Source organism: Siphateles boraxobius, unplaced genomic scaffold (assembly GCF_051911475.1).
Source record: "Siphateles boraxobius isolate OS27281-9 unplaced genomic scaffold, OSU_SipBor_1 99, whole genome shotgun sequence".
Classification (NCBI taxonomy): Eukaryota; Metazoa; Chordata; class Actinopteri; order Cypriniformes; family Leuciscidae; genus Siphateles; species Siphateles boraxobius.
In genome coordinates, this window is record NW_027509229.1 from 764741 (window position 1) to 790118 (window position 25378).

The 25378-nt window shown below is 43.1% G+C and overlaps 1 protein-coding gene across 9 annotated transcripts in view; it reads left to right on the plus strand.

Annotated features, from left to right (window-relative positions):
• LOC143733367 (IQ motif and SEC7 domain-containing protein 1-like) overlaps positions 1–18988 on the plus strand; it is a 136089-nt gene extending 117101 nt beyond the window's left edge. For all 9 annotated transcript variants that reach the window (XM_077225059.1, XM_077225060.1, XM_077225068.1 and 6 more), the window contains one exon: positions 16126–18988. In XM_077225059.1, coding sequence (XP_077081174.1) covers positions 16126–16139 — 14 coding nt within the window. In that variant the 3' untranslated portion in view covers positions 16140–18988. The remainder of the gene's footprint in view (positions 1–16125) is intronic.
• The last annotated feature ends 6390 nt before the right edge of the window (positions 18989–25378 follow it).

Sequence of the window (25378 nt, forward strand, 5' to 3'; positions counted from 1 at the left end):
TGTGCTTTACAGCTTTTTTTACACTTCGAATGAGTGCACTTCTGCCGCACTAGGCGAAAAACAATTGTGCTGCCCCTCTATTTGCAACGTACCAGCAACAACACACAAAGACCAATAATGCCATATAGCCTGCATATAACGTGAAACCAGCAACAACACATAAAGACCAATATGCCATATACATATAACGCAAAACCAGCAACAACACACAAAGACCAATATGCCATATAGCCTGCATATAACGCAAAACCAGCAACAACACACAAAGGCCAATATGCCATATACATACAGTATAACGCAAAACCAGCAACAACACACAAAGACCAATATGCCATATACATATAACGCAAAACCAACAAAAACAAACAAAGACCAATAAGCCATAGGCCTACATATCTATAGCGCAAATAGTACGCAACGCTCGTGTGCCCAAAATGTCAACAATATTAAAGTTTATGTAGGAGGCAAATGCCTGCTGGCATTTTTCTTTAAGCAGTCATTTCTGCAATTTTCCAAATAATCACATTTCACCTCCTCAAATTACTGTTGCAAATCTCTTTACACCACTTTCTTATGTGCGTATACACACACAAATGAAATGTCCGCAAGCACATTATATCATCAGCAGGTTCAGCATCTTAAATAACGACTAAAGAGCAAATGAAGCTTAACTTACATTTCAGAAACACGCACGGCAGGCCTTCATCGCAGCAGCAAAGGTCTTAACTGCATCCTCTATTTCGATTCTCCGTCACATATGAAACAGCCAGCCACCGCTGTCAGCGAGCCGAGCCGCCGTATTGAAGCACTGAGGGCGAGCGCGCTGCGCCCATACCTCCGGTTCAGTTTCCCGAGCCCACGAAGTGCGGCGAAAACATTTTCGGTGTAACTGCCAGACGGTTCATCTCGTCTGCGACAATCTTTGCGGCATCCATCTTCATTGAATTTTGATATCAGAGAGAGCTGGCCAGAGCACAGCATAATAAGTAGCCATGTGGTTGACTTGGAGGGCGGGGGCAAAAGCGCCGGGTTATTCAGTATGGAAATACACACAGACAATGACACGCCACGCCCCTACTGCATGCTAGAATCTCCGAAAACAAGCCGATTTCAACCTCAAAATGTAAGCTTTTAAATATACCAATACTGCTATCTCAAACATGGAGAGGCTTCTTCGTGATTTCAATTAACAGATTCTCCAAAAAATTGAAAATCACCAATTTTGAAAAAAAACTCTTCTTTCTCATTTTGCTCGAAAGTTGTGCTGCCGACTTGTGTCCCTGGTTTCTGTGACGGGTCACAAATGTATGCGGAGAGGACCATCCTGCCGCATTACATACGTCAAGAAGGGAAACTCCCGAAATTAAGGCCATAGAGGCCGCCATACTCCGAGTAGAATGGGCCCGCACAGCCATAGGTGAAGGCTGTCCGGCCGCTTCATAAGCCAATGAAATAGCCTCGACTATCCATTTACTCATAACCTGCTTAGATGCAGGGCATCCTCTCTTGAGTGACCCAAAACAAACAAATAGTTGCTCAGATTTACGCCACAGGGCAGCTCTGTGAACGTAGACATGTAAAGCCCGGACTGGACATAACAGGTTAAGCTGTTCCTGGTCAGGGGTATTAAAGGGTGGAGGATAAAAGGCCTGCAGCACTATTGGGCATCCAACATTCAGTGGGACCTTAGGAATATAACCCGGCCTGGGGTAGAGAAATGCCTTCACCATACCAGGTGCAAATTCCAGACATGAAGGAGCAACCGACAAAGCATGTAAATCACCAATTCTCTTGATAGATGAGATAGCAAGGAGAAATAAAGTCTTTAGAGTGAGGAACTTTTCAGAAACCTCCTCGATGGGCTCAAAGGGAGCTAAAGCCAGACCCTCGAGTACAATGACCAAGTCCCAAGCCGGTGCTCTAGAGTGCAGTGCAGGTCTCAACCTCAATGTACCACGGAGAAAGCGAGTAATTAGAGGGTTTCTCCCAATAGAAGTACCCCCCAGAGGGGTGTGGTAGGCAGATATAGCCGCCACGTAAACCTTTAGGGTGGAAGGAGGTAACCTGGCCGAGAAACGGTCTTGCAGAAAATCAAGAACTGAACCAACAGGGCAGTTAACAGGATCTAACTGACGTTCAACACACCACGTGGTGAAAAGTTTCCATTTTAGCGCATACAGCCTTCTCGTGGAAGGAGCTCTGGATTGAAGAATGGTTTCTACAACATCGGTCGAAAGACCGGTCTCCCTGAGCCTGGCCCCCTCAGAGGCCAGGCCCACAGTTTCCACAACTCCGGCCGAGGGTGAAATATCGTGCCCCCGGCCTGAGACAGGAGGTCCACCCTGATTGGGATCTCCAAGGGGGAGCCGTCCAGAAGAGACACCAAGTCCGAGAACCAAACTCGGGTCGGCCAATAAGGGGCTACTAGTAGCAGATGAGCCCCTTCTCGGCGAACCCTCTCCAGAACCCCCGGAAGCAAAGATATCGGGGGAAAGGCGTACAGGTGCAGCCTCGGCCACACCTGCACCATAGCATCCAGACCGAGAGGAGCTGGGTGCGTTAGAGAGAACCACATGGGACAATGGGTTGAATCTGATGATGCGAAAAGGTCTACCTGAGAACGACCGAACTTTTCCCACAGAACTCCACCACTTCTGGGTGAAGTCTCCACTCCCCGGGCCTCAGCCCCTGTCTCGACAGAATATCTGCTCCCACATTCTGACGCCCCGGAATAAATACCGCCTTGAGCGACAGTGACTTCCCCTGGGACCATAGGAGGATCTGATGGGCCAATTTGCAAAGGTGACGTGACATCAGACCCCCCTGATGGTTGATATAGGAGACCACCGAAGTGTTGTCTGTGCGGACCAACACGTGATGGCCTCTCAGGTCTGGCAGGAAATATTTGAGTGCTCGAAATACCGCCATCAACTCTAAACGATTTATGTGCCAGGAACATTGATGGTCCTGCCACAGACCTTGCGCCGAGCGGCCACTCATGACCGCCCCCCATCCCGTGAGGGAAGCATCCGTCGAAAGTGTGACGCGTCGACAAGGAGCCCCCAACACTGGGCCCTGGGCGAGGAACCAAGGTTTCTTCCACAAGGCCAAGGCACGAAGGCATAGCCGCGTGACCTTGATCTTGCGGAACGGATTTCCCCTCGGAGAAAACCCCTTGGTCCTGAGCCACCACTGCAGGGGTCTCATGTACAGAAGGCCAAAAGTAATAACGTTGGACGCAGCTGCCATGAGACCCAACAGTCTCTGAAACTGTTTCACAGTGAGTGACTGGCCTAGTTTCACATTCTTTGCGGCTGTGAGAATCGCAGAAATACGAGCAGGAGACAGGCGTGCCTGCATTGTGGTCGAATCCCAAATTACACCTAGAAAAGTGGTCCTCTGAGCAGGGAGGAGCACACTCTTTTTGGTGTTTAGCCGCAACCCCAAACTCTTTATGTGGGACAGAACAGCATCTCGATGCTGAACCGCCACCTGCTCTGACTGAGCTAAAATCAACCAATCGTCGATGTAATTTAATACGCGGATGCCCTGGAGTCTCAACGGAGCCAGAGCTGCATCCACGCATTTTGTAAAAGTGCGGGGAGATAAACCTAGGCCAAATGGAAGAACCCGATATTGGTATGCTTCGCCCCCGAAAGCGAACCTCAGGAACCTCCTGTGATGAGGATGGATAGATACATGGAAGTACGCGTCCTTCAAGTCTATAGTGACAAACCAGTCCTCGGACTGAACTTGTGATACAATCTGTTTGAGTGTAAGCATTCTGAACTTGAGTTTCTGAACCCTGCTATTTAACTGGCGCAGGTCTAGAATAGGACGCAGCCCTCCATCCTTCTTTGGAACAATGAAGTAACGGCTGTAAAACCCTGACTCTCTGCTGGGAGGAGAAACCCTTTCTATAGCTCCCTTTCCAAGAAGTGTCAGTACTTCTTGCTCCATTACCAGAGCCTGCTGTGAGTCCACCACCGTGGGGAGGACTCCTTGAAATCTGGGCGGACGAGAACCGAACTGAATTCTGTAACCCATTTCTATTATGTGCAGGACCCATAGAGAAATATTTGGCAGAAGTTTCCACGCTGCCAGAAATTCCGATAAGGGAACCAGTCTCTCGAGACTGGCCTCTGGATTTGATTGAACATTCGTTTCGGCGCCCTGAAGCGGCGAACCGGCAGGGAACAACCGAACTGACCGTTCTACAACCCTCCTCAGAGGATTGCACGGGGACGCTGACACCTCGGTGCCCTGAAGCGGCGAACCGGCAGGGAACAACCGAAGTGGCAGCGCTGCGGCTCTCCTCGGAGAGTCGCCCCCCGGAGGGTGCCAAGGAGGGACGGTTCCTCGGAACCGTTCCTCCCTGGAGGGGACCACCCTCAGAAGCCTGATAGCCTTGGCGTCAGGACTTCTTCTTAGCCCAAGCTCTCCTAGAGATAACAGTCCTCAGATCTTGTCTACCCCTAACAGGTCTGGGCTGCGAGCGCCACTCAGGAACCGTAGATTGAGGAGGTGCCCGAGCGGCGACGCTCTGTTTTTGTTGAACTCTGTGAGCGGAGCTCGTAGACGGATGAGGCTGCTCAGACTTTATACTACGAGCAGCCTCGGGGACAATAGACCGGCGAGGAAGAAACCTCTGAAACCCAGCCGCTTGTTTCTTATTTTCTTGAAACCTATCGACGACACAATTTATAGCATCGCCGAACAGACTTGTAGGTGACAGCGGTGCGTCCAGAAGAACAGATCTATCTTTATCCTTTATTTCTGATAAATTTAACCATAAATGGTGTTCCGTGGCCACCAAGGCTGCCATAGAGCGGCCAACAGACTTGGCCGTCTCCTTGGTGGCTCAGAGAGATAAATCTGTCGTGCGACGCAATTCTCGAATTGCGTCAGCACTAACTTCCTCACTATCATCTATGTCCTTCAGCAGGTCAGCCTGGTACGCTTGGAGAATCGACATAGTGTGCAAACATGCTGCGGCCTGACCTGCTGCCGACTACGCTTTACCCACCAACAAAGATGTATTTTTTAATGGTTTGGTGGGTAACGTCGGGGCTTTCAGAGAAGAAGAAGACTCAGGGGAGAGATAGCTCGCTAGTGTGTCTTCAGCACGAGGCATAGTCAAATAACCATAATGATCAATCCCTTGAACTTTACTATAATTCTTAGTTTGTGGGTTATGCACTCTGAAAGACGCCGGTTTAATCCACGATCTCGAAACCTCGGCGTGGAGATCGGGAAAAAACGGGAGTTCCCGACGAGGAGGTCGTGATCTAGATGGTAAATAACGTTCATCTAAAAGACTCTTTCTAGATTCAACATCGAAATCATCGGCTGGCCACTCAATATTTAATTTAGTAACAGCACGAGATAAAACCTCCATAAGCTCCTCATCAGCAGGGGTATGAGCTGGCGAACACTCAATATCCCCCATACTACCGACATCCAGATCCTCAGAACTGGATAGCCGTAATATTGGTGCCTCAGCCTGGGAAGGAGAAGCCGCAGAGCGGGCTCCTTCCTGGGCAAAGACACCGAATCCAGTAGGTAAGGGCTGAGAAAGGGCGGGGCCCGTCTCAAACCCCGCTACTAGATCCATCTGCGAACCCCAAGATGAAATTCGACGCTGTGCCTCGGCAGCAGCGGGACCCGCACCTCGGGGAGCGCGAACCGAACCGTCCTCCTCAAAGAACGCTCGGCGAGAGCGGAGAGTTTTCATAGACAAACTCAAGCAATGCTCACAGTCAGCCCCCTCGAGGACTGACTGGGCATGCTCCACTCCCAAACAAGCAATACACATAGGATGTGTGTCCCCACCCGTGATATAACGAGGGCAGGGCACAACACAAGGTTTATAACTTTGCTTGCTCGCCATAGTGATATATATATATATATATATAACGGGCTTGACAGACAACAATAAATAGACAAGGACAGATATACAGAGAGCGCTTGCTGAAGGTGCAGAAGCTATCGCGGCCTGATTTCAGGGTTGCTTTATAGTTTCCTGGTCTATGACGTCACCTATGTCGTAGCGGGCTTCCATTGGACTGATTTTACACGTGCTTCACGACGTAATCACGCAGAGCGTTCCCACCGCGTCTCAAACGCAGCTCGAGTTCCCTTGAAAGGGAACCCCAAAAGCGTGAATCTTTAAACACAAAAAAAATCAGACTGTATCACTGTAGTAATATCTGTATTAGGATATCTGTATTGCGTGATACTATATTTCAAAGTGATTTCAGTCATTTTGACAGATAATAAATTGTATTTATCTGTGAAAACAAACCTGGAAAGAGACGTGAGGATTTGGGGAGAAAAAAAGAGAGATACTTCGTACATTCCAGTGAATTATTAATGGCATATATCATAAATTAACCCTTTGAGAACAGACCACAAATGTGCAGTATATGTTGAGCTTTTTCATATTACAGTGGAACGTAAAAGAAAAAAAGAAAAATAATCATGAGGGAAAGAGTGACTGAAAAGAGCTCTTGCTATAGATATTCCTGTTATAACTGTGGCGGTGCGGTGCAGAAGGAGATGAGGAGTCCACCGTTCCAATACAAACGTTTAATAACAATATAATAATACAAAAAACTTAGTAGGACCGAGATCAGACACTGAACAAGGCACCACACAGGGCTTAAATACATAGGGCCAAATCAGGGAAACAAGACACTGCTGACAAGACTAACGAGGTAAGAGGTGTGACAGATTAACTAATGGGGGTTACCAAGGAAACCAATGACTGGTGGGAAAACAGAACAAAGGAAGACATGTGAATGATGAAAATACAAACAAACACTGACACGTGACAATAACATGTCACGGTAAAAATGTTACGTTATTCTCATGTTATTCTTAAATAAAACATGAAAGAAAACTGATAGCTCATTGAGTCAAACTGACGGATCAGCTTTATTTGTAGGGCAACCTTATGATTTAAAATGATTAGTTTTAGAATGGAAGTTCCCCAAACCTGAAGTGCCACCCATAATTCAAAACACAGTAAACTTGTCAGGAATAAGGTGGATAGGGTTTATAAGTTGTCAAATTATGTAATAACTGTACACAAGTTACTAAGTGATTACACACTAAAATATTTTTTAACATTTACAATTTGACCCTATTAATTTTCATCTAAAGGATTCAGTGTAAAGCTGCGTTCACATCGCCTGCTGGTGGCCGTTCCTAGTGCTGCGACTCAAATCTAATTGATAGACTGCACATCTGCACATATCTTAAGAAAAGAAAATGACAGGTGATATATATTTGTGGTAAAACTAAGATATCATTCTAATTTGACAAGGAAATAGTTTTAATTTTACTACAAAGTAGCATTCTGCTGTCAGAGACTGCTGTTATATAAACTACAGCAGTGTTAGTGCACTAAATCGTTAAGCAGATGAATAATTTATCAATATACAATTTCACAAGTACGTGTAATCAGATATCAGGGTAAAGTATGCCATATATATGGTGTGCCGTCCAAGGGGAGGGTCCTGAGCTCTGGATCTGGCCCAAACCCAGAGTAGTCCCCCCATCATTAACTGGGATAGGAGCCAGAAGAGAGTGAGGAGTGGTGGAGGGATGCTGCAAAACTGTCAAGGGACAGAATAATTAATAATACACTTTTTAATGAAATTCACTAATTTTATAATTTGAATGATACTGAATTTTAAAAATACAAGCCAATATATAAAAGTACTGTAATATATACATAGTACCAATAATATATATAGTACTGTCAAATTTGCACTTTCATTCCATATATTCAGTTTCATTCCATGTATTCACACTTTCATTCTATATATATTCAGGTTTCATTTTATATATTCAGAGTTTCATTCCTATTTTCACTCCTTTTCATGTTGAAGTAGTGTTCATCGAGTAAAGACTGAAGTCAGACACAAACATGTGTGCTCTTAGTTATTTCTCGGTATGGTATTATTTTGGGTGACTACACAAGAACAATACATGGTGTCAGAACTTTATTTACTGTGGAATGATAGATTCATCGGGGGTTCCTACGCCAAAAATGGATAGGGACTTCATTAAACTTGCCGGATAAATTTTCAGAGATTTCGTCAGCATGTACAGCTCATGTTCACTGGCAGAGGAAACCACGTGCAGCTTTCTGCTCCTGTGGGTAGGCAAAAAGGGATGAGATGTTTATAATTCATGGACATTATCAGTCATGAATCCAAAAAACTACATTCTTATTATGATAAGTTTGAGGAGTTTGTCATGCCAAAAGTTTCATGAAAAAACACTGGGGGAACACAAGTGTAAAGTCTGCCATATTAGACTTATGTGGTAACATAATACTTCATAAAATGGGGGGTGTAATATTATCAGCCCACATGTGTGGTAATTTGCCTACTAAATGCTGATTGTTTGTTAACTCTCTGTATGTTGGAGTTGTGAATTATTGGATTTATCATGTTTCAGCACCCCATAATGTCCTTGAAGCACATTGCTCACGACCACATTGTCATGATCACAGCATGGTGTGTCTCCATGGTATATGTTCGGTCCCTCATATTGAGTTAGGTGGTTAATTTTTCCCTTTTGGGTTGACCATAATGTGGTGGTTACAACAAGGTGTGCTCTCTTGGTGTATGCTGGGCCCCTTATATTGAGTCATGTTCGCTATGTTCTACATTTCGGACCACTATACCTGTGCATTTTTGACCATAATGTTGTGGTTACAACAGGGAGGTGTTTGCACATAGAGAGTTGTGTTTCAAGTCTAGAAGATCTCTAGTATTCTATCCAGTTTTGGCCATGCCCACTTCACTTTAATGGAGGCTCTTTCGGGAGCCGGATTTCATACCTAGTTGGAGAAAGTCGCAATAGAGGAAGTCCCTCCTTTCCAGAAGGAATCCGATATGACAGTTGATTTTATCTTGTGCTGAAAAAGGATGACCGTTTGCGGCCAATCCTGGACTTGCATCTGATGAACTTGGCTTGAAGGATGCATATTCCATTTTCAGTCTAGGGCAGGGGTCTTGAGTTCATCAAAGCCCAATCCAAACCACCTAATCACCTAATCAAGGTGTTCAGAATAACTTGGAAATTACAGGCAGCTGTGTTGGAGCAGGGTTGGAAAGGAAGTCTGCAGGTAGGTAGCTCTCCCGCAATGAAGACCCATAGTCTACAGACAAAGGGAAATCCTCAGGTTTGCTTTAGGCAAAGCTAACCAGTTCAAGGTTGTTACTTTTGCCCTTGCCTTTTTGGCTTGTATGTTCACAAAATGTATGGATGAACTTGATGATTGCCTGATTATAGCGCATTCGTAGGAATTGGTTGTAGCAATGTTCAGGGAAGAAGGAGGCGGGAACCGGCGAACAATCAAAATAAACTTTATTAAAAAAAAAATAAAAAAAAATAAGTCCCCTCGCGGACGACTGCTCGCTAAAATAAAATTCAAATACAAAAACAAAACACAACACAACTAAAACAAGGGCCTGTTCCTCTCTCGATCATCAACGTTGTCGCTCCTCCTTTATGCTTCCGCTCCTCCATGAGAAATGCGAGACAGGTGTGCTTCACAGGTGTTGCTCATTAGCAATCGCAACACCGGCCTCGCGCCGTCCTGTTCGCCACATTGGTAATTCGACATCAAGACTTACTTCTCGATCATTTACCAAGACTAGGTTTGAGGTTAAAATCTTTAGAAAAGTCTTTTGTTTCTGAGGCAGCAGCAATATTTTTTCATGCATGATTGCCCGAATCAGTTCAGAGCAGGACAAGAGATCCACAAACTCTTGGGTATTATGGCAGTGTCCCTGGTGATACTATTGTGTACCTTTGGACCTACTCAATTTTAATGGTGGATAAACAGACAAAGATTACCACAGACAAAATTACACACATATGATATCAAATTCTGTCACAGTAGACCCATCCCCAGTTTTATTCAGGGTGTTTGGTTAGGCGAAATTTATTACAACAAGATGATTACAAGAGATGTCTCGGTAGCAGTTTGAAGCAGGATTTTGTTGTGCACCCAGCCTATGGAGTGCAGAGGGATGATTCTCCTACACATGGCACACACACTGCCTGTTTTTCTGGCCTAACCCATGTCCTTCCTGCCGTACCAGTGCAGAATCTGTAGAGCGCAGTCTGCCCCCTCACCCCTCCTGCCCCTCACTCAGGATAACTGTGAATATAGATTTTAATGACGATATAGAATGTTTATTAACAAAATTGCAAATTGCTAAGTGCAGAGGCTTTCTAGCATCAATATTATTATGCTACTATAGCAACATTTTAGTTAAGGACAGTTTTTCACAGTCACAGTTTGAGCTTTTGGCTAAAAGATATGATGAAAAATGTTTTTGTTGAGAGGACTAGATAATTGGTCTTAGTTAGTCGACTATTTCACTATTTCAATTATGCATCTATCAAACGGGTCGCAATGAGTGTGTTAGGTGTTAGTGAAGTGGTCGTAATGTGTATGTTTTATAGTAAAGCAGACACAATGAACTACTTTTCCTGGTGGCAGTATCACGTTGTTCTAGCTGGGGATAGTGTGTTACGTCATCGGCCCCTCTGCAGTGCTCCGCTGGCTCCAGCGCTGCCCGAAAGTCCCATTATACTGATTGGAACTTCGAACACTGGGTCAGATCAAAAAAATGTGGATTTCAGTTTGGTTTTGTTCATTATATTTCATCCTGTCATTTTGATGGGTGGATGGTTTGAGTCGGCCTATATCGATTGAAAGTAGATCGTGGCTTAGTTCCCTTTCAGTCGATAACGTCAGGCGTAGTCGACTTCGACTGAATGGGGGATCGCATCAGAGAGCCTATCATCTTCGAGTACTATTGAACGAGCCAATGGAATTGGCGTGTGTGATTCGCATCACACACTCCGCCCCCACGGCGCGGGTATAAATACGGAAGTGGATGCACGCACTATTTGCCTTTCGCTTCGGAGCCGATCGTTTGATGTCTCTGAGAGTGCTGTTGTTTACAACGAGCGAGTGTGTCGGTGTTCTTCAGGAAGACTCTCCCAGTGCTGGTGTTCTACAGCGCGAGTGCAGCGGTGATCGCGAGCTTTGAGCTCTCAACTGCTGTTTTAACAGCAACAAATTCTAAATGTTTGAATTTAGTGTGTGTTTTGACGGCTGGTTAGAGGGCGGAAAGGTGAGTGCTTCATTCTTTCAGTGCACTGTTCAGTGTTGCCGCGGTCATTCCCCTGTGTGCTCCGGCACTGATGACGATCCTATTTTCTGAAAGAGCAACACGGGTGCGTTTGCGTCTTTTTCAAGATGTCATTCCACCTGTGCGTTTCTGGATGTGGTCGTTCCCTTTTCCTCTCTGACGGTCACAATTGTTGAATCGCGTGTTTGAGCTATGTATTTATATGTATATAAATATATATATATATATATATATATAAATATATATTTATATGTTCGGCATGCTGAGGCAGCTTTTGTGGACGGCTCATGTTCTCATTGCGGGAATATGATTGTCGCGGTGTTGAGATCGAGACTTGCCTTCGTCCACAAAGCACGAGTCCCCATTACCATGCCCCACCCCCGGGTGCCGTGTGGGATGGGTGATCGGAGGATAGTGATGGATGTCTCTCCCGGTAACCATTCCCTGCGGGCTCCTCACTCCTCCATCACACCGCAGCCGATGGAATTCCTGTTGAGCATGCTGATCCCTCTGTAATGGACCGATCAGCTGTTTTCAATGGGGGTTCCCCCAAAGGAAAAGATGTTGATAGCAGCATCGAACGGAGAAATGACGACTCGGCTGTGTTATCTCCCTCTGGGAGTGTACATTGCCCGAGCCATATCCAGGAATGTGAGCTATGCTGAAACGGCCGCCGAGGCTGCCAGGCTCGAGTGGAACCTCCACCGTGTCCCGTTCAGTCTCTGTTGGAGGTTTGGTATCTCGGGATGGTCCGCGCTCGTTCTCAGCTCGCCGCCCCAGTGCCTTTCTTTCCCGAAATGCATGGAGAGCTTACCAGGTTGTGGACGGCAACTTTCTCTGCCAGAAACTGCCTGAATAGCTTTTCCCCCTCACTACCCTTGATGGAGGAGCGGTGAAGGGTTGCGAGGCTATCCCTGCAATGGAGCAGTCTGTCGACACAGATGCACCTGTGTCCAGCGCCCGCTGCCTTTTGGGGGGATCCTCGTCTCCCCCCTAAGGCCTGTGAGTTTTCGTCCGTTCCGACAGGCAGAGCTTACAAAGCCTGTGGGCAAGCCGCTTCCTCTTGCATGCCATGGCGTTGCTTCAGGTCTGTCAGGCCCGGGCACCCATAGACATGCACGAGGGTAGCCCAGACCGTGCGCTAATAGGTGAGCACAGCACTGCATCTGACCTCGCCCTCCGGGGCACAAGTGTCGTAGCGTGCACGATCGGTCTGGCGATGTCCACCTTAGTGGTCCAGGAGCACCATCGTTGGCTCAGCCTGGTTGATATGGCGAATGCGGACAAGGTTCGGTTCCTGGTCTCCCCAATTTCCCAGGTTGGGCTGGTCGGCTACGCGGTGGAGAACTGCATCCAACAGTTCTCTACCGCTCAAGCGTAGACGGAGGACATGCGGCACATCCTGCCCCAGCGGCCAGCTGCTGCCTCCACCCTGCACCGGTGGCAGCTCCTCCGCCTGCTCGTCGCCGAGGGCGTTCCCCGGCCGCCGCTCCCGCTGGGTCTCCGCAGCAGCCTCCACCCAGGCTTCAGCATGGAGCCGGCCGCAGTAGAGACGCCCAGCCCGCTCCAGGAGGCAAGCGACAGCGTAAGCATTCTGGAGCGGCCGCCCAGGGATGGATGAGATGCTCTTGGAGTTGGCACAATCACTCCCTCCCCCCGGGTGAGCTTCCCTTGCATGTCACAACTCAACCGTCGCCTCCTCCTTGGAGTCAGAAGCTTCTGAGGACATTTTGTTCCACTCTTCCCGCTTTACTCAAGCGTCCCGCCAACGAGCCTCACGACAGTTTTAGCTAGGGCAAGAGGAGACTCTATCCCCTGGGGTCCAGCTGGGTCATGACCATTCCGGGGCCGCTCGGTTGCCTTTCTGGTTTCGTCTCCCTGCCAGTTGTTTCTGTCCGAGTGGATAACCCTTGGACAATCACTGGCTCTCAGCTGCCCCAAGGGCCCAAATAGTCCCCAGTGAGCCTTTCAAAAGCGACTGCGACTCATGGTTGTCGGGCGCCTGCTCAAGTCAGTGAATTCTTCACACTCATGTTGAGCAGAAATGATCCTGAATTTCAGTGAAGTTCATTGCACTCAGGTGTTGAGCAGCAGTGCTCCTATAGCTCAGTGAATTCATCGCACTCATGTGTTGAGCAGCAATGCTCCTGAAGCTCAGTGATCCTTTCACACTCAGTGCTGAGCAGAAATGCTCCTGTAGTTCAGTGAAGTTCTTCGCTCAGTGAAGTTCTTCGCATTCGAGAGATGAGCAGAAATGCTCCTGTAGCTCAGTGAATTTATCACACTCAAGTGTTGAGCAGAAATGCTCCTGTAGCTCAATGAAGTTCTTCACACTCAAGTGTTGAGCACAAATGCTCCTGAAGCTCAGTGATCTTCACATTAGTGTTGAGCAGTGCTCCTGTCTTTTTGCGCCAAAAAAAAAAAAAAAGTCGCTTGTACTTGGTGTACAATGGTGCCAAGTCAGGAGCCCCTTATTTGCCCAACTCGACCTAGTTCCCATCGACAGCCTTCCTGACTTACCCTGAACACACTTTCAGGGACAGGCACGTTGGCACCCGCGTGCTACCCTATAGACTGAAAAACGGTCCTACACTGAACGCGGAGGTTCAGATCACAAAATACATCACAGGTACATGTGGTAGTTATCATCACTTCTGCGAGCACCCCCTAGAAATGGGTAGCGTGCGTAGTGGAACCTAGTAGTTGAGTGCATCTTCTCTCCAGAGGAGATGCTGAAAGCTTTCGATCATTTCAGAGCCTACTACAACCCATCTTGCAGGCAAGAGAGCAGTTTTCCTTCACCCTCAAAATAATGTTGCCTCTGTGTTAAACGACGCTCATCGTGATGCAGAAGCATGGAGAAGCACGTCCTGATTGTCAGGTTCCTGAGGAGCAAGGTAATGTAAATCCTTGCATCCCTCTTTATCCTCTTGGGCCTTATCTCTGGTGCAACTGCACTGCAGAGACCGCCCCTGAGCCACTGCAGGCAGTGAGATAAAAATTCTGTTATATCAGTCCTCGTGCTCGCATGGTCTCTACTAGAGGGTAGGGACTTGCTCGCTTTCGGTCAACGTTTTGTGCCTGGAGTTCGGGCCGGCTAACTTTCATAAGCTGAGACCCCGGCTCAGATGGTGCCCAAGGTTCCTACCTCTCCCGTAATAGGAGCAGGTGGTGAGCCTGCAAGCGCTGCCCCGGAGGAGGTAGATCCAGCCCTGGCTTTCTCTGTCCGTTCGTTTATAGCGGTTAGACGTGTACAGAACGCAAGCCATAGACCTCAGACCAGCTCTTATCTGTTAGGAATTCAGCAGAGAGGGAAGGCTATTTCCAAGCAAAGTTGGCCACTTAGTACTTTCATTTTGGTGGAAAATTCCGAGATGCTACATGTCCACTTAGGTGTTGAGCTCCTCTTTGATGAGTGTAAAGTGCTCCGCCTGGGCGTTGACGATATGCTTTGCTAAACAGATTCTAGAGTTGGGGGCTGGACGACACCTGCTTCCCGTGGGCTCCCTTCTCATGAAGCCAGTTTCACCGTGAGCCCAGTTCAAGTGTCGGCTTGCTGCGCCATTCCCCTCCTATGGACTGGATACGTGCGCCTTTCTACTCCAGTTGAGTTCCCTTAAATCTGAACCCTGTTGAGTTCCTCCACACCCCTCCGACGTCGGATGTGCGGAACGTCTAGTGTTAGGCCTACCACTCGTAAGCAGTATGGAACCTGAGTTAGGCTGGGTCCATATGTTGCGGTCCCTACGGCGACACCATATGTGTATTCTTCCACGATACGGCTCCCTACGGTGAGCCTGTGTCTTCCCTCAGCAGAGTCTCTCTGCCGTCACTGTCCGGTGACTCTCCCCCCATCTTAGGCTGGAGCCACCCCAGTGACTTTCCATATGTCGTACTGCCGGTCATCCGCCCAGTTCATATGTGTATTCTCCACTTTACCTCCATTCGGGTAGGATGTGGCTTCCGCAGCGTCCCTTTCTTCCAATGTACGGGAACGCTTTCCCAGTGGTCCTGTAGGAACAGCAGTGACTTCTCTGGCCTAAGCCCTGTCCTTCCCCGCCTTAAAATTACGGGGGCATCAGGAGACTTTGGTCTAGGCAGCTTTAGTGGCGCTTTCGAAGTGTCGCCCATTCAGTCGAAGTTGACTACGTCCGACGTTATCGACTGAAAGGGAACGTCCTGGTTGCGTATGCAACCCACCGTTCCCTGAAGGAGGGCCACTACCGCTGGACCACCGCTGAGTCCGGGTTACGCTCCTCTCCTCAGCGAAAAAGCAACTAGTGCGTGCTTCCACTTCCATATTTATACCTGAGCCGTAGGGGCGGAGTGTGTGATGCGAATCACGCACACCAATTCCATTGGCTCATTCAATAGTACTCGAAGATGATAGGCTCTCTGATGCGATCCCCCATTCAGTCGACGTCGACTACGTCCTCCGTTCCCTCCTTCAGGGAGGATATTGTATTGCATACGCAACCAGTACGTTTTTCTGATTACTTCATCCATTCAAAATATCTAACATTGGGAATCAAACAATGTAATCGTCTGTCAAAAAAAAAAAATTTTAGTACATATACTGCGTTAGACTAAAATGGGAAGGGTTAGGCACTTACATAGTATTGTCATATTGTTAGTTGAATTGCTTCTATTGCTTTCGTCATTTGTTAGTTTAATTGCTTCTATTACTTTCGTCATTTGTAAGTCATTTTGGATAAAAACGTTTTATAAGAAAATTAATGCCAACACTTCGAAGGCTGGCCTCCATTTTTCCACTCAGTTTCCTGTAAAAGTGAAATGTAAGCATGCTCATGGGACTCCAGGCCAGTGTTCCCGAAGGGTCAGTGTTGAAGTGTCTGATCTGAAAGGGAACTTTTACTGATGCCTGTGGAGAAAATGAATATGGAAAGTTGATGTTTGGTCCACATCTCTCTCTTCGCAGGACTCCATCTTTAGCAGTCGTCCTCTGAGCCAGAGAGAAGTTTCCTTCCGGGATCATCTGTTTCCTGACAGACGTCCTCCTCCTCGGGTCACTGTCCGGCAGCACTCAGGTCCAGCACCCTGTGTTGCCCTCCACCTCCCCATCCCACACGCCACATCTGTTAAACCTGCACCACACGCACACCACTCTCAGTGATGTCACTTCCTCCATGAGCTCCACCCATCCGCACACGCCGGGATCAGTGCCGCCAGGACGGTGGTCTGAGCCGAACGTTTAAACGGACACTTGATGAGCCATACCAGCCAGACCAGGGGCAGAGCGAGAGCAGCGACGCATGAGACCAACATCTCTCTCTCTCTCTCAGCGTTCTGCCTACGGGTGACTGACACAAGATTAGAATTAAGAAATCATACTTTGCATAAAGAAAATCAAGGACCATTAAGATCTATTGCATTGTGACATATTTTCATGACAATTTGCAAAAAAGAAAATATTACTGTAGTGCATTTTAAAATTATTATTATTGCTTTTTGGTATCACTTCATTTCGATGGTCCATTTTTTTATCTGACCTTGATCCGATAATTTTTAAAATACAATTTAACAATTTTTAAATTAAAGCATACATTAAAACAAGTAAAACAAATACTATCATACTGTATAAATAATTTTCAATTCAAATAATATTGTTTTTCACATTGCAGTAATATAATTCTAATAGGATTTAGTTTTCAATTTAGTTTGAGAATTTAAACTGTTGTGTGCAAAATTGTGCTTAGTACATGAATCTACAAATAATCTCAATGGTCCTAAAATAGGCTTTGTTGCCTTCATGTAAAGTATTTTCTTGATGCTGTCGATGGGTTTTGTTGGATCCCCCCCCCCGCAGAGGATATAAACACACACAGGTTTGCCTGTAATCAAACATTGTGTTTTTGAGACTAACATTCACTCAGACTAGCAGAATGACAGATAGATGTTCTAACGCTGTATTTGTTGTAGATGACAGCTCTATATGTTGTCTAACAATCATAAATGAACGTGCCAATGGCCATTGCACCCGTCATCTGTGTGTGTGTGTGTAGTATTATAGTACAGTAGTGCAACTGAAACCATTGTAAGCAAAAAGCGATGTTATAGAACACTGTAAAAAATTAACTTTTTAAGAACAAGATCTTGGTCAGTTTGAGTCAAAGTCATATTTAAAGAAGAATGCTACTAGAATCTTCCATTGGGATCCGATATGAGGTGATTTTGAAGCACAAATGCTGTATGATGTGGCTTTGAGCTGCTATACAGCGTCTCACAGACGGACAGTGAGGGTTTTGGGGAGTTTGCATGCCTTTAACTGGAAAGAACTTTTTTGGATATCCCCCATATTTTTCTTTCCCTTTGGAGTTACGCACAGGACTTCTGTGGGCCAGTGACTGGATTATTTTTCTATCTATTAAAGATCAGTCTTGTTTCTTCATAAGTGCAATATGTTGGTCATGATGGGCTAAAGCATCTTCACTATTACTTCAGCATAGTGGCGTGTAGATCCTCATCAAACCAGTGTTTTTCGTCCAATGCAGCGTCAAAGTGATCGGCTAGGCTTTAACTGTGATTTGTTCTCGATGTCGTTTTTGGGTGTTTATTTATTATGGAAAATAAACCAGTGTTACAATGACAATGAAGTGCAATCATGTACAAAGTACTTTTGTTTTTCTTTTATTTAACTTTTAAACAACCAGGAGATTGTTTCAGGTGAATATTCTGCTATATTATGCAAGCGTCTGTATGTTTAGAGGAATGTTTATCTATAGAAAATTACGTCTGGTCCTTGAAATAAAGCTGTTGTAAAGATGCATTCTGATCAGATATATAAGCTGAAAACTGAAGAACAATATTTCAGTTTTGTAATTATGTTTTCATGACCCCGAACCAAAGCATTAGGTTTTATTTTGAACATATCACATCTCTTGAGTGCAATATTCATTCTGGCGTTCGAAAGTCAACATGAAACCAGAACTCGCCATTTTACTTTCTAAAGACGTTCCTGGTCTTATTGTGCTCGATTCATTGGTGCATATTCATTTAAAGAAAAAAGAAATTGTCTATTTAATTTTTCTAGTTTAAACAAAAACTTGCTCTAAGTCCCTTCCCCACATGCCCTACTTTTTTCATGTTTAATGTCCTGCTTCACTCACAATAAAGGAAGTAAAATGGGTTTGTGAGCGTCGTTTCATGTTGTCTTTAACGGGAAATTTAAAAGCTTTTATATTTATATTACTTCAGTGTCACACTTTCCAGAGATTTTTTCTGCATAAAATGTTAATAACTTAATAATAATCTGATTGACAGGCGAGACCTCAACAATCAAATGCAACACTCAGCCTGAACTCTTTCTTTCACTCTCTTATTAAACTGTATATTTGTATTCATCTCAGCATCCTCTCACGTGTCCGCCCTGTTGTTGCGGTTCAGTACTGTGTCGTGTGTTACTGCAGTGATCAATCAAATGACGGCATGAAACCACCCACTCTTAGGCCATGTAGAGACACATTTGAGCAGTTATAATTATATTAGGGGACCCCGTCAGTAAGTCATTGTGTGTATAGTGTGTACAGTGTCCTGTCTGGTCTCGTCACTGTCTGTCTGTCTGTTTCTCTCCTCACAGGCTGCTATCATCACTGTCCAAATCAAACACTCACACAAATGGCTAACAGAAACGGGCATTTCGGGTTTTATTTAGTTGTTGTAGAACAGAGAATGCTTGTAATTTGAGATTTTTTTTAATGTAATGGTTATCTATGTCAGTGTACAGGCAATGTAAAACTCAAACTGTGACGACATTCAGAGTATAAAATAAAATGAATATATGATGTCGTGTTTTTATTTTAAAATCATTTATATACTTGATTGACTTGGCATGACTTGGCCAAAAATTTATTTTGTGATTATTTTGTAATATATTGCGATTTGATGAGCTATGACTTCATGTCATACGACAATGTCTAATATTGCTCAGCTGAGACATCCAGACACAGAGAGCAAAGACTTGACTGCTCATTCTCACAACTGGGTTCACTCTTTACAAGAATCAACAAACACTACTAGTGACAATACAAATATTTATGTCATAAAATCTTCACTTTCAAATGTTAAAACCCTCAATGAAATTCTATCCACCAAAACCTTGGAAAGTTTCTGTAATTACATCTACTATAATTACACTGTTGAACACCTTAACCCACCCTTAAACCGTACCTACCCATACCAGCAAACCTGTCCTAACCTTACCCGTATCCACCTCAATAGCAGTGCGCAAATTCAAAATACCTCTGTTAAATAGCTCAGTTGAAAAAGGTTTTGTGTGTGAGAGAGAGTGTGTGTGTATTTGTGTGCGTGTGTGTGGCCTGGTAAACATTTGTTTCAATGGTTACTCATTGGCTTGTTAAATAAGTCACACCTGTTCCTTGTTTTACTCCTCAGTTTGTGTGTATTTATAGCCCTGTATTTCAGGCCTTAGTTGTCCGTTCTTGATGTTGTTATGCGAATGGTTTGGTTCCTGCGTTTCTCGTTCTCCTGTGCCCAAGCATATCATTAGTTGAGTTTGTGTTGTTTCACTGCTAATGCCCTGTCCCAAATGAGCAGGGGCGATTCTAGGATTTTTTAAACTGGGGGGCACAAGAAGGGCCACAATTAATACAGAGGGGCCAATCTTATGTTGTGTTTAAAAACTGTAGATATCCAAATCATTTAAAGTTCAGAAAGCTTTAAAATCAGCAATAAACAGTGATACCTTATTTTCTTTTAATAGCATTTATTCACTGCTTTAAATAAGAAGAGTCAAATTCAATTTGTATTGACTTTTCACTTTTAAGAAGTGAAAAACTGTAATAAATAAACTAATCCAATCTGTGAATAGAGTACAACTCACAAAAATAATAAAACTCAACATTAGGTTATATAAACTTTACACAAATCCTCACAACCGTATACATGGGCAAAAAATACAATAGAACAGCCTTATTTATACAAATGCAGAAGTATATTAATCATTCATAAAATAAATACACAATTAATTAATTAATATAACTTTATTTATTAAATACAATAATAATAACATTCATCCACATCCTATTCAATTTGCATAGAAGCAGTTGCAGTAAATTTGCATTGATGAATAGGCAAAATCTAAATATGCCAAGGCTAATTAGCCTTGTGCATATTGATTGTATAATACCATATATCCATGCTTTATGTTAGATAGCTACTTTTTCAAAAGGGTAGCTTTAGTTTAACTAAATGTAAATTATATGGATCTTATAAAAACAGTTTAGAATAGCTTAATTAGTCCAGTGTTATTTTATATTATTATTTTTAATATATGTTATATATTTCAGTAATATTTAGTTGCGTTGCTATTTATTTTTATGTGTTTTTTATTTGAGAATGTTTCTGGGTGTCATGATGTTTAGTCACTAACTGCTGTGAATGCTATCTTCATAGAAAACACATACATTACACACTAAATTTAATTTGAGACTCATTTCGTTCACTTTGCTTGACACAAAATTCAAGAAATTCGCCCGATTTTGCCACACAACATTGCAAAACTACAAGATATTTGAAGAAAAACACCATCTATTTTATGTTTCAGGCAGCAAGAAAACTCAACATTCAAATATCTTCATAATCTCTATATATTAAGAAAAATTATCCATAAGAGACAGTTACTCCGCTTTACATGTGGTGAATAAAGTTCAAGGTTGCGGCGGTCATGTTCGGGTTGCAAATTGTTCATACACCAAAATTCTTTTTATGAATATGGTCCATTTCGAAGTGTTTAAATTTAAACAAACGATATTGGTAGATTCACCTCTACTCCTGAATTGTTTTGTGCACAGCATCATGCAGACTCAGAGGGGTGCCGGCGCCGCTGGTTCCGTGGCTTGCAGTTTGTATATTAGCTAATGTCGCAATCATTTAAATAGATTTTTTAAAGTTTAATTACAATTCTTATAAAGTCATTATCGAGTCATGTGGTGACACTGATTTAATTTCTAAAATTAATTAGAAATCTTTAAATTCGCAAATGCAGTAACATAACTCAAGACCTATTCATCGCTTGCTTATCAACCGAAAAAAAATCACAACACATGGAAACCCTGATTGTGTTATAATGTATTACATTCATTCAGTCACAGAGCATTGTAATGACACCGAACCTGGTCTGATGACAAAATGAGGGGTAAAACAAGGAAAAGGGACACTTTTTATGCGATTTGGCCGTTCATTTACACGACAACGGAGTTTTCTGACCTGAAAACCAAACTTTGAATTCAATCCGCGGATCATGTGTGTGCAGAACCAAAGATATTGATCCGAACGGATCACGGGTCAATGATGATCCGTTGCACCACTGATACAGACTACAGAATACAGAATACAGAATACTGAATAAAGACTACAGAATACAGAATAAAGAATAAAGACTACAGAATAAAGACTGCAGAATACAGAATACAGACTACAGAATAAAGACTTCAGAATACAGACTACAGAATACAGACTACAGAATAAAGACTACAGACTACAGAATACATTTACATTTATTCATTTAGCTGACGCTTTTATCCAAAGCGACTTACAATTGCTATATATGTCAGAGGTCGCACGCCTCTGGAGCAACTAGGGGTTAAGTGTCTTGCTCAGGGACACATAAATGTCTCACAGTGGATTCGAACCCGGGTCTCTCACACCAAAGGCATGTGTCTTATCCACTGCGCCATCACCACCCCAGAATACTGAATACAGACTACAGAATACAGACTACAGAATACAGCATACAGACTACAGAATACAGACTACAGACTACAGAATACAGAATACAGAATACAGACTACAGAATACAGCATACAGAATACAGAATACAGAAGACAGACTACAGAATACAGAATACAGCATACAGAATACAGAATACAGACTACAGAATACAGACTACAGAATACAGAATACAGACTACAGAATACAGAATATAGACTACAGAATACAGACTACAGAATACAGACTACAGAATAAAGACTACAGAATACAGAACACAGAATACAGAATACAGAATACAGAATACAGACTACAGAATACAGCATACAGAATACAGACTACAGAATACAGAACACAGAATACAGACTACAGAATACAGACTACAGAATATAGACTACAGAATACAGAATACAGAATACAGAACACAGAATACAGACTACAGAATACAGACTACAGAATACAGAATACAGAATAAAGACTACAGAATAAAGACTACAGAATACAGATTACAGAATACAGATTACAGACTACAGAATACAGACTACAGAATACAGACTACAGAATAATGAATACAGAAGACAGAAGACAGAAGACAGAATACAGACTACAGAATACAGAATACAGACTACAGAATAAAGACTACAGACTACAGAATACAGACTACAGAATACAGACTACAGAATACAGAACACAGAGTACAGAATACAGTCTACAGAATACAAAATACAGACTACAGAATAAAGACTACAGACTACAGATATGATTTCCATTACACGAGAGTAGATGTTAAAACTTCATGCTGATTTGTACTCGGCTTTTGCCAAGATAAGCAACACAAAGACGTAGCTTTACAGTAAACTATGCTTCACCCATTCACGTGTGTGCAGAACCAAAGATATTGATCCGAACGGATCACGGGTTAATGATGATCCGTTGCACCACTGATACAGACTACAGAATACAGAATATAGAATAAAGAATAAAGACTACAGACTACAGAATAAAGACTGCAGAATACAGAATACAACATACAGACTACAGAATAAAGACTTCAGAATACAGACTACAGACAACAGAATACATAATACAGAATAATAAATACAGACTACAGAATACAGAATAAAGACTACAAACTACAGAATACAGACTACAGAATACAGACTACAGAATACAGACTACAGAATACAGACTACAGAATACAGCATACAGAATACAGACTACAGAATATAGACTACAGACTACAGAATACAGACTACAGACTACAGAATACAGACTACAGAATATAGAATACAGAATACAGACTACAGAATACAGACTACAGACTACAGAATACAGACTACAGAATACAGACTACAGAATACAGCATACAGAATACAGACTACAGAATATAGACTACAGACTACAGAATACAGACTACAGAATACAGACTACAGAATATAGAATACAGAATACAGACTACAGAATAAAGACTTCAGAATACAGAATACAGACTACAGACAACAGAATACATAATACATAATACAGAATACAGAATACAGACTACAGAATACAGACTACAGAATACAGACTACAGAATACAGAATACAGACTACATAATACAGCATACAGAATACAGACTACAGAATACAGACTACAGAATACAGACTACAGAATACAGACTACAGAATACAGCATACAGAATACAGACTACAGAATACAGACTACAGAATACAGACTACAGAATACAGACTACAGAATATACACTACAGAATACAGACTACAGAATACAGAATACAGAACACAGAATACAGACTACAGAATACAGACTACAGAATAAAGACTACAGAATAAAGACTACAGAATACAGATTACAGACTACAGAATACAGACTACAGAATACAGACTACAGTCTACAGAATACAGAAGACAGACTACAGAATACAGACTACAGAATAAAGACTACAGAATACAGACTACAGAATATAGACTACAGAATACAGACTACAGAATACAGAACACAGAGTACAGAATACAGTCTACAGAATAAAGACTACAGAATACAGAATACAGACTACAGAATATAGACTACAGAATACAGACTACAGAATACAGAATACAGAATACAGAACACAGAGTACAGAATACAGACTACAGACTACAAAATACAGACTACAGAATAAAGACTACAGAATACAGACTACAGATATGATTTCCATTACACAAGAGTAGATGTTAAAACTTCATGCTGATTTGTACTCGGCTTTTGCCAAGAGAAGCAACACTAAGACGTAGCTTTACAGTAAACTATGCTTCACCCATTCACGTGTGCAGAACCAAAGATATTGATCCGAACGGATCACGGGTTAATGATGATCCGTTGCACCACTGATACAGACTACAGAATACAGAATAAAGAATAAAGACTACAGACTACAGAATAAAGACTGCAGAATACAGAATACAAAATACAGACTACAGAATAAAGACTTCAGAATACAGACTACAGACAACAGAATACATAATACAGAATACAAAATACAGACTACAGAATACAGAATAAAGACTACAGAATACAGACTACAGAATACAGACTACAGAATACAGAATACAGAATACAGACTACAGAATATAGACTACAGACTACAGAATACAGACTACAGAATATAGACTACAGAATACAGACTACAGAATACAGACTACAGAATACAGAATACAGAATACAGAACACAGACTACAGAATACAGACTACAGAATACAGAATACAGACTACAGAATACAGACTACCGAATACAGAATAAAGACTACAGAATGAACTTATTAACGCTTCCAGCTAATCCACTGTTGTCAAAGAAACCTCGTGCACAGTCAGTGGCCACAGCAACCTTGGCAGTAGACCAAACTGAAAGCACCAGAGTTTTAGTTTGCCTGGTAGAGCACAGCTGTTTATGCTCTTCAACCCTTCCACTGCTTGTCGTCTAACTTCTCCCACTCGAACTGTGTCCTTTAGAAACCCATCGTACCATCTCCCAAGACTCTTCACTGGCTTCTCAGAAACTGTTGGTATTGCCTCACCCTTAATGAAGAATGTTTTATGTACTACCTTTCCTTTAACTATCGAAATGCTCCTTGATTACAGAATACAGAATACAGAATACAGACTACAGAATACAGACTACAGAATACAGACTACAGAATATAGACTACAGAATACAGACTACAGAATACAGAATACAGAATACAGACTACAGAATACAGCATACAGAATACAGACTACAGAATATAGACTACAGAATACAGACTACAGAATATAGACTACAGAATACAGACTACAGAATACAGACTACAGACTACAGAATACAGACTACAGAATACAGAATAAAGACTACAGAATAAAGACTACAGAATACAGATTACAGACTACAGAATACAGACTGCAGAATACAGACTACAGAATACAGAAGACAGAC